This window comes from Amphibalanus amphitrite, unplaced genomic scaffold (assembly GCF_019059575.1).
Source record: "Amphibalanus amphitrite isolate SeventyFive unplaced genomic scaffold, NRLGWU_Aamphi_draft 000573F_arrow, whole genome shotgun sequence".
Lineage (NCBI taxonomy): Eukaryota > Metazoa > Arthropoda > Thecostraca > Balanomorpha > Balanidae > Amphibalanus > Amphibalanus amphitrite.
This window is the reverse complement of record NW_024882067.1, coordinates 316,487-326,471: the sequence shown is the minus strand read 5'-3', so window position 1 is coordinate 326,471 and position 9,985 is coordinate 316,487. Positions and strand designations below refer to the sequence as shown.

The window sequence follows — 9,985 nt, the reverse complement described above, 5'->3', positions numbered from 1 at the left end:
TAACGATAGCTACGTACATACAGCTATACACTATTTCACAATGTCACAACGCGGGAGTGGGAGCCGCGACGTGCAGCATGGTGGATTGGACAGTTGGAGAGCCCGCCTTAGCACAATCAGCTGATCCATGTGGCCGCGATGACTGACAAGACTGCTGGGACGGTGCAATGCTAAACAGATTGACCCTATTTTATTTTCTGATGAGACTAGCAAGCGTTGACAGAAGTAATAAACTAAAAGAGAGACCTTTCCAACTCTTAATTCGTTTATTGGCACCCATTACATTATCATAATTCATAACCAGCTTGACAGAAAAATCACAAAACATTAGGCGGCTATATACGATAAGTAGAATGAAAGAAAACCACATCTACAAATAACGTGTATCGAATATACATATTCCCAAACATGCACATTGCACATGTTGCATGCAATCAGACGGGTGCTAATGATTAAATCACGGATTAAATAAACACTACTTCGTTCTGTCGCTCCCATTCCCACTACCACTAAATTCCCATAATTAAGTGCAGCTAGCATACGATTCATACCATCCTGTGTTTAAAAATTGCTCGGATGCTCTTCTCATGCTATTCACAGCTAGGCCAGGTTGGATCATTAAAACATGACTATCCCCGCCAGGAAGTAGTAATGCCAGTCACAGGTAAACCGGGCAAGCCAGCTCAAGCAGTATACAGCGGCATCCCAAACATGTCAAAGTCCAAGTGAGTCGTGACTTTACACAAATCATCACTCAGTCGAGGGACACCCAACTCAGTGAGTCTTTGTTGAGTATTGGCCAAAGCATCCGATAAAGCGCATCCATCCTCCAGGTATCATAGCGGCTGTCTCCCGCCGCCGCTGTCGCTTCAACCCTCCCCGAAAATAGTAACAAGTACCGAAAACAGTTATACGTTCCTGTTGAGTTGAAAAAGCTTGCCAAACCGTGAAGCCGTACAGTCTACAGCTTTTTGGATATCAAATAATTAACCGTTTGAAATATGCACCAATACACTCATTTGCAATAGCTGTCACCTGGGACTGCAAAAATTCTTATATTGCAATAAGAGATCAGAATTTAGCTCACTAGAGGAGGCGATCGAGTGGTAACTTTACAGGGCGCACTAGAATAACACTTGACATTTATCGCTGACTGAGGAAGGCAATTGAAAAGAGCGCAAAATCATAGCATTCTGACTTGGTTTTCATTATTATTATTATTATTTCGAAGGATTATATAGCTTACATCACCCCGGTTGACGAATTTTCAGTATCACAACTCACAAGAGCATTTAACATCTCTTTCAAGCTGAGGCTTTACGCCCCCAGTTTAAAAACTAACTGCCAGCAAATCATTGTCTTACTCTCCCTCCCATCTCGAATAAGTAGCAAATAATCTAATCGTTAAAAGCTTACAAATTTACAGCACAGCCAGAGGCTGGCGAAGGAGCCAATTAACGCGATCAATCCACTTCCGCTGGTGCCTAGCTGTGCCCCAGTTCAGGCGCCATCATCCAGGTGCTCCAGGTCGTGTCCCAGGTCGGCCCGCAGCTGGCTCCAGGCGCGCTCCACCTGCTGCTGGGTGACCTCCGGCTCCCAGAGGGTGCTGATCACCACGGTGGCGGCGGCCACGCGCTCCTCGTTGGACATCTGCGCGTCGAGGCGGCGCGCGGCCGCCTGCTCGCTGATGCCGTCGCGGCGGACGGCGCGGCGGAGCGCCTCGTCTCGCGGCACCAGCGCCACCCACACCTCGTCACACAGCTGGGCGTCCCAGCCGGCCTCCAGCAGCACGGCCGCGTCCAGCACGGCCACCTGGCCGGCGCCCAGCGCCGCCAGCCGCCGCTCGGCCAGCCGCGCGATCTCGGGCCACACGCAGTCGGTGAGCCGCCGCAGCGCCGCCGGGTCGCCAAACACGTGCGCGCCCAGCCGCTGCCGGTCGATCCGGCCGTCCGCAGCCACGATGTCCTCTCCGAAGAGCTGCCGCAGCTGCGCATGGCACGGCGTGTCGGGGGCGTACGCCGCGTGTCCGAGTTTATCGCAGTCGATGACGTGCGCGCCGAGACCGGCTAGCCGACGGGCCACCGAAGACTTGCCGCTGGCGGCCGAGCCCGTCAGGCCGATGACGTAGGGACCACCGGCGCGGCGCGGCACGCCCAGTCGCGGCCGGCGGGCCGTGCCCAGCCGCCGCATGCGCAGGGTGCTGGAGCTGATCTTGGGCTCCTCGGCCGTCTGTCGGTCGGGCGCGGCCAGCAGCGGCACCGTGTACACGTCCATGGGCGGCAGCTGGCGGCGGCGGCGCTCGTCGGCCACCATCTGGGCGCCGCGCCGCGTCTCCTCGCTGACCACCAGCAGCTGCAGGTCGGCCTCGGTGGCCGTCGGCCCCAGCGGGTCCGTGATGGGCACCACGCGCGGGCGCACCGTGCAGTCCAGGTCGGCCAGCAGGTCCGTCACCAGCTGCACGCGCTCCAGACAGGGCGCCATCAGCTCCTTCAGCGTCTTCTTGTTGTTCATCTGTCCGTCGGTGACGCCGACAGTCAGCTCCTGGCGGCAGCGCATCAGGCCAGCCGTCAGCAGCACCTTGTGGCCGTTGTGGATGCCGTCGAAGGTTCCTCCGAGCGCCACCTTGTCATACACGGCGTCGGCCGCCAGCGCGTTGTCCGGCTCGGCCTGGGCGCCCAGCCAGCGGTCGGGCAGCTCGTCGGGCGCGGCGCACAGGCCGGCCGTCTCGGCGGTCAGCGGCTCGCCGGTCTGCAGCGCGATCGTCTGCAGGTGGTGGCCGCGGCGCGACACCTGTCCGGCGGCGAACTGCTCGGCGCCGGCGCACGGCCGCTCCAGCAGCAGCACGTCCACGGCGGCGGCCGTCTGGGCGCGCAGCTGGCGCCGCTTCAGGTGACTCACCAGAACGCGCACGTCCAGCTGGGGACACGCGCGCGCCGACTCGGCGTACAGCCGGCACACCACGTCCCAGTAGAGCAGCGGTCGGTAGGCGGGCAGCGCGGCGGCGGCCGCCAGCGACTGCTGGCCGGGCAGCAGCTGCACGTATAGCCGGCCGCTGACGCAGCGCGCCGCGCTGGTCAGCAGCTGCTGCAGCTGCGGCGCCAGCTGCCCCAGCGACGACGTCAGCACCAGCAGGCCGGTGGTGAACATGGTCGGCCACGCTGCGGCAGAGAGCGGCCGTCAGTAAGGCTGGCAGTGGCTCTCTGCCGAGCGACTGGCCGACCGCGCCACACACACCGACACTGCTGGCACGCGCCCAAAACCAGCCGCCACCACAACTCGACGGCAAATGACAGCTTTGCCGGTAGCTCAAGTTATTCATTGTCCAGTTCGCTTGTATAAAAAAAGAACGTGCTTACGCAATATACGTATAGGTGATATGATACGGCTAAATGTTGTGCTACTGCTCAACATGAACAGTTAGACAGCAACAGCAAACCACTAACTTCTTCCATTCTTTGCAATATCTTCAAAACTGCTGGGCACATCACCACAAAACTGAGTGCCCTGAGCTGCATCGAAAGGCCATCCCAACTAAACTGGTGGGATTCCTACCAGGGTTGGATAAAAGCCGGCTGAAATTGAATTTATGCCAGCCAGTGGTTTAAACCGGTTTAAACCGGTTTAAACCGGCTTAAATTAATAAAAACCACCTTCAGTCAAAACATCTACTATAACTTATCTTGTGGGTCAGTGTACTCGTTGGTGACTGTGCAGAGTGCAGGAAGTCAATACCTTGTCATTTGGTATTATGTCAACATTTTGGCATGTGATTATGTTGACAATCTGGTCAGTTCAGTAGGTAACTAAGCTACGAAACAAAGTAGGCATAAGGCATAAGCACATTCTAACCTTAACATTCGGTTTACCAGTTGAAAGTCTCACTTTATTTTACATGTAAAATATATTCTGACCAATCGTCTGCGGACTGGGCCAGTAACACTAGAAAAAAATATTTATCATGGTATCACCCATTCTGTGATTTTTTCTTTAATTGCACAGGAAATAATTGTAACAACTCATCATTTATAAATCTTCTGGAATGTTCCTATGGTTTGTGTTTTTTCAGGTAGTGCATGCTGTTTTCTTGGTAACAGTGTCCCTAACTATTCACACTTATTATTGTTTTTTACATGAACTTTGGAGCCTATAATGGTGGCCGTGCTGTCAATTCCTTTGTTTAGTGTCACTGACTGCTTAAGCAATAGACAGTTCCCTAGTAAATAGGCAATGTTCTGTATGATAGTTCTTAGGCCTTACCATTCACTGATCCTTGCACCATGCATTTAGCATTAGGTCATGTTTGCTACAGCTTCTCATAAAATTGAAATTGGTTTCTTTATTGAAGCTGTCTCCAAGACTTTTCATTCCATGATGATGAACCACCTATTTAAACAACTAGTTGTGTAAAACACTGCAAATCAAAATAAACTTTTGACACAGGGTGATACAGATCAATAATGAATGACATAAAGTTAACCCCCAGGAAAAACATTACAAGTTAGCATTATAATTGAAAGATGTGTATAGAAAATGTGAAGAGAAGAAGCAGTTTAACCCAAGTGATGTTACGACAAGTTAACGTAAGTGGCATTTATTATGTTGGTGCACACTGGTTTAAACCGGGGTGGCTTAAATTAGTTTATGCCAGCCGGTTTAATCCATGGATTAAACCAGTTTAAACCGGCTGCTGGCATAAATTTGCCAACCCTGATTCCTACCCTTGATCTCAATGCCGAGTTAAATTATCGGGTTAACCTGCGCCGCGCTGGAGGGAGGCGTTCTTACGCATCCCCCTCTCAGATTTTTCGCGAATGCTTCAATGCGCGCCGCTGTTTTTGCACACCTGTTCATGCGTCTTTTCTGCACATGTAAAAAGTTCAGACACAGGGCGTTTAAGGTCAGGTCACCAAACCATGCCAAGTGACCAGGGTTGTGCTCGACTCTAAAAAATTTGCCGACTCGACTCATCATTCAACTTCAGAAAGCCCTGACTCAACTCTGACTCAAACAAGGAGCTGATTTTTTCCCTTGACTCGACTCATGACTCAAGCGGCTCAATGAAAATATGAGTTGACTCAAACTTGACTCAAATATTTTGTTGAGTCAAGTGTGTTGACTCAAAATTGACTCAGATAAAAAAGTTGTTGAGCGGGGGGGGGGGGTGAAAAAATCGGCAGCATGGGGCCAGGCCTAAGTTGTTAAGCGGGGGAGAGAAAGAAAAGCTTATATATATTGTTTCTAGAAAGATGAGTCAGCTGACTCATGTTCCTAAATGTCTTTGACTCAACTCAATGTCAAAAGTTATTTTACTGACTCAACTCTGACTCAACTCAACACCTTAATATTTTTGTCCGACTCAACTCTGACTCAACTCAACAGCTCAACATTTTATCCGACTCGACTCAAACCTGACTCATTTGAGTCAGAGTTGAGTCAAATTTTTGACTCGACTCATGAGTCAAGCACAACCCTGCAAGTGACCTTACCTCAGAAAAAGTTACAATGCTAGCTGTGGCTACACCGACTGAACGATCGCTTTGAAACTTCCAGCGATTGATAAGACACATGCATGCACGATTCGGTTGTCCGGAATTTCGACATCTGTGACCTAAGGTCAGCTCAATTTTGTGAAGTCTCCATTATAAGTCAATGGGAGAAAACTGAAACGCGCCTCTTTTGGATGAACGTCGCTCCAAACACTTTCAAACGTCGGTTTATAGCCAAACATGTCCCTGGCAATTTTTTGACAATAACCTATGATAGAGACATGCTAAAGCGGTGAAAACATCTCAGATGTGTTCAGCTCGGAGAATGAATCGACTGATATGTAAAATGACCTTTTCTGGTCAGGTCATGACCTTGACCTGAGGTCAAATTTTCAAAATGACCTTTCAAGATCAAATTGTAATTCCTTCTACGCGTCTCGACGAGAGAAACAAGATCCTGGCAAAGGAAATGTGGTGACTCTCTTGAGCGTTAAAAGTTATTACAGAAAAAAAAACATTGTATCGTAAAAATAACTATTTTAGGGATTTTGCCCTAAGGAGGCTAAACCGTTGACGTTAAGTCAATTTGAGGATGCACTCTAGAAACAGCGTTAGAAGGGCTATCAAATGTGTTTTTCCGCAGTGCTCTAGCTCTATTGGTTTCCGAGTCATGCACCGTTTTTCGAAACTTGTTGAAATACAAAACTTGACCTTTGGTGACCTCTGGCGACCTGACCTTTGCTCGATTTTAAAATGACAAAAGCATTATCTTCATAAGATTTTGACGCTGGCACATGGTTGCCGAAAATGGCATGTGCTAAAAATGACAACGATTGACCAAACCTCCTCTGACTGATATAAGTGGCCTGTCCTGTAGCTCAGTTGGTAGAGCACCGGACTCCCGGTAGTGAGAGCCCGGGTTCGAGTCGCTCCGGCGCTCGATATTTGAGACTCCTGACGGGGATGGTCTGCGGTTGGTGGGAGCAACTGCAGCCAGTTGAAGTCAGTTGAGTGGGACAGGCCGTGTCCGGCTTTGAAGGGCACGTTAAACTTTGGCATCTAAATTCTCCCGTTACCCGGAATTGCGCGATCGGATGGTAGGGGTCGGGGTCTACGCAACAAGCTCTGCTTAGCGTGGGCCCCGGCTCTGTCAATCCGTCCATTCAAACATTCGAGCTAAATTTATAAAAAAGTGAGATGGTTAGGTAGATAATCTACGAAAGGCATCATTGACTGACTTTAAGTTAAAATGTGTTGTTTGCTGAGACCCTTTCAGTGCCGACTGCCGGCTGCCATCTGAGGTGTCTGGTAAATCCCGCTTCAATGCTCAATCTCATTGTGCTTGTGCTGGGCATGTAAGCATTGACTTAAAATGCTAGTTGCCAGGCGTGCAACTTATTGATACAGGCATGCATGGATGCGATACGAACAAAAATAGTCTCAAGTAAATGGTGAAGTACTTGTATGAACAGCATAACGACGTATGTTTCTTTTAACCCGCGCCCCAGTGGCGGTCTCAGCCAACTTCGCCCTAGTGGGGGGGGGGGGGGGCATATGTTACCACCCACCTCTAACTCAAAAACTAAGAGGGCTAGAAAGACGCGGTAAAAAGCAGTCGATAGCTCTCGATGCGTACGTTTGAAAGTATTTCAGTCATTTTTCATCTTAGAGCAATATTGGGGTCACCCGAGGTCATCAAAGGTCAAAATTTGCAAATTGTCATTATAATTTTCAGAAAACATGCCATTATCTCAGGAACTATGATAGCTAGAAAAACGCTTGGAAAAGCAAATGATAGCTTTTGAACACTTTTTTTGATAAAGTGATCATCAAAAATGACCTCAGGTCAACCGTTTAGCCTCCAGAGGGCAAGAACTCCAAAAATAACTGCTTTTACGAAAAGTGTTTTCGACAATAACTTTTGACTAAAAAAAGCTAGGACATTCCTATTGCCATAATCGTGTTCCTCTCGCCGAGACGCGTCGAATGAACTATAATTTGACCTTGAAAGGTCAACTTCAAAATTTGATCTCAGGTCAAGGTCATGACCTGACCGAAAAAGGTCATGTTGCATATCAGTCGATGCGTCTCGGCAAGACAAACACAATGAGGCCAACCCCAGCGTTCTATCTCTTTCCAATCGAGAGTTATTGGCAAAAAGCTGTTTGTAGCCTCAAATGACCTCGGATGACCTTTGTAGAGGCTATCAGCAAAAAGACGCCTTGGTCGTCACGGGTGGTCCAAATCATTGTGATACTGAAATATTTGGACTGTTCCTATGCGTACACACGGATCTAGAGGCATTTTCGTTTTTCTCCATTGACTTATAATGGAAAGGTCACGCCACTGACCTGACCTTAGGTCACGCATATAAAAAATCCGAGATATACAAATTGTAGGCACCCATAACATCATGCAATCCACCAAGTTTGAAACTTCTCTGACAAACACTGCAGGCTGGACATGATTGCAAACTTTTTTAGGCTTGGTCAGTTAACTAGACCTGGTGACCTGACCTGACATGACCTGGGGTAAAAAATTTCACACATTGTCCAAAATTGATGTGCAAAAAGCTACTCCAAGCGGCGGTTTTTTATTCACACGCAAAAAACGTGACAGGGTGGTAACATATATGCGAAGGGGCGAAGCTTAAAGATAACCTTATGTTCAATGATAAAGAAAAGCAAAAGGTTCCAAAATTACTAACAAAATTCAGAACCATTGAACATAAGGTTATCTTTAAAAGAAACAAAAATAGTCTCATTCAAGATTATTTCAACTATTTCATAAGGTTTGTGTGGCCAGTGGCCACTGAAGAGAAAAGCCATTTAATACCTTTAAAGGCTGACTTTCAGGTGACCGTTCCAGTTCGGCAGAAGCGGCCACGAGGCGTATTTTGCAGTCACAGCAGTGTGCGCCCCTGATTTCATATTTATCCAAACAATAAACAAAACAGCCCTCAGCAGACTGCATGGTAGATATTCTTTTTTTCAACAAAACCGATAATTACTCAACGACTATGTCAACAGTCAGTCAGAACTCACTGCAAATAGATGCACCATGCTCCACTCCTTCGATTGGGTCTGATGCTATCACTTAACAAAGTAGACGGCTTATGTGGCACCAAAATGGGTATTAGTAGAGCAGACGTCACACAAAGGTTTTCCAACCAAGGAGAGGCGCCATACATGAGAGGTGCTTCTTTCTAGGAAAACCTAAACAAACCTAACCTGACCTAACCTAACCTACAACCTACAAACCTACAGCGTCTCTCCTCGGTTGGAAAACCTTCGTGTGACGTCTGCTCTACTAATGCCCCAAAATGCAAGTTTGTTTTTCGGGTAAAAATAAACTTTTGGGTTTTGTTGCTAAACTGGATGGAAAATGAATACAATGATAATGCCAATCTAGAATGCGGTGTCTCGCGCGTCTTGCTGTTACGATTTTCAGAGATGGATAGCATAGCATTTTCGTTATTCTCGGTTTTAGTTTGTCCAAAAAAGAATACCAATACCTACCACGCAGTTTGCAGAGAGCTGTACATCTTTAAAAAACTGTTACCTACAGAATCTAATAATTTCAATTTACAACTAACCTGGAAATTATATTATTAAGAAGTGCCACAACTTGTCGCGGTCTCAAAATGCGTGCCCTCCATTTCAATTCCCTCCCCCGAGGGTCCACCGACTTCAATTACCTTGCGTTTATGAAGTCGTAGGCTCGTAGCGTTTATATCAATATAGCCTTGGTCGTAAGTCTTGGTCGGGGTTTATCATGAAAAATCTCTTGTTCGCCTTGCTCTTGTTTACGTAACGACGCTTCTGACCAACTTTTGACGCGTTACGCCGGCCCGCACTATTTTCTGAACGAATCGGCAGCTGGCGCCGTATGGTGGCGCCAGCAAAGCTTGTTATATGTCAATGCCAGACACAAATAACTAAATTTTTATCTTTTAATTTTTCTATAAGTGCCATTTTATGTGTTATTGTCCATCTACTACCGTGTTTATATCAATAACTAGCATAGCACGTCACCATCTGGCCAGCAGCTGATTTTATCCAGCGCACCGCATTTTCGGTCATTTTCGGTCATTTTCGGTCCTCTCCGTGGCCGAGTGGATAAAAGCGCCGGAGTTCGACGCTTAGCCGGAAGTGAGAGCCGGAGGGCTGTTCACGGACCCTGTGTGCGGTCGGACCGCACACAGCCTCGAAGCTCCGCCCACCGCGTCCCTACGTCAGCCTTCCGTCACCGCACACAGCGATCGCTGTGGCCGGTCGGGACTGGCCACAGCGGACCGTCCACCGCACGCAGCCGTGACGTCAGAGCCGCCTACCCATCCCCTACCCCCACGCCTGCTGGACGCACCGCACACACCGCACGCAGCAGTGTGCGGTGCCCGTGAACACCCCTCCGGTTCAAGCCCCGGTGCGGGCGGCCACATTTAGCTCCTACGTGTAATGGCGTGCTTGATGGCGTGCGTGTCTGTGGCAGGGGCCGCA

The 9,985-nt window shown here is 48.7% G+C and overlaps 1 protein-coding gene across 1 annotated transcript; it reads right to left on the bottom strand.

Annotated features, from left to right (window-relative positions):
- Positions 1-247: 247 nt before the first annotated feature.
- LOC122394093 (bifunctional coenzyme A synthase-like) lies at positions 248-9,403 on the bottom strand. The gene is made up of 2 exons (XM_043390675.1): positions 9,184-9,403; positions 248-3,158 (listed from the first exon to the last, which is right to left on the bottom strand). Exon 2 carries the CDS (start codon positions 3,145-3,147, stop codon positions 1,501-1,503), a length of 1,647 nt encoding a protein of 548 aa, XP_043246610.1. The 5' UTR covers positions 3,148-3,158; positions 9,184-9,403; the 3' UTR covers positions 248-1,500.
- Between the last annotated feature and the right edge of the window lie 582 nt (positions 9,404-9,985).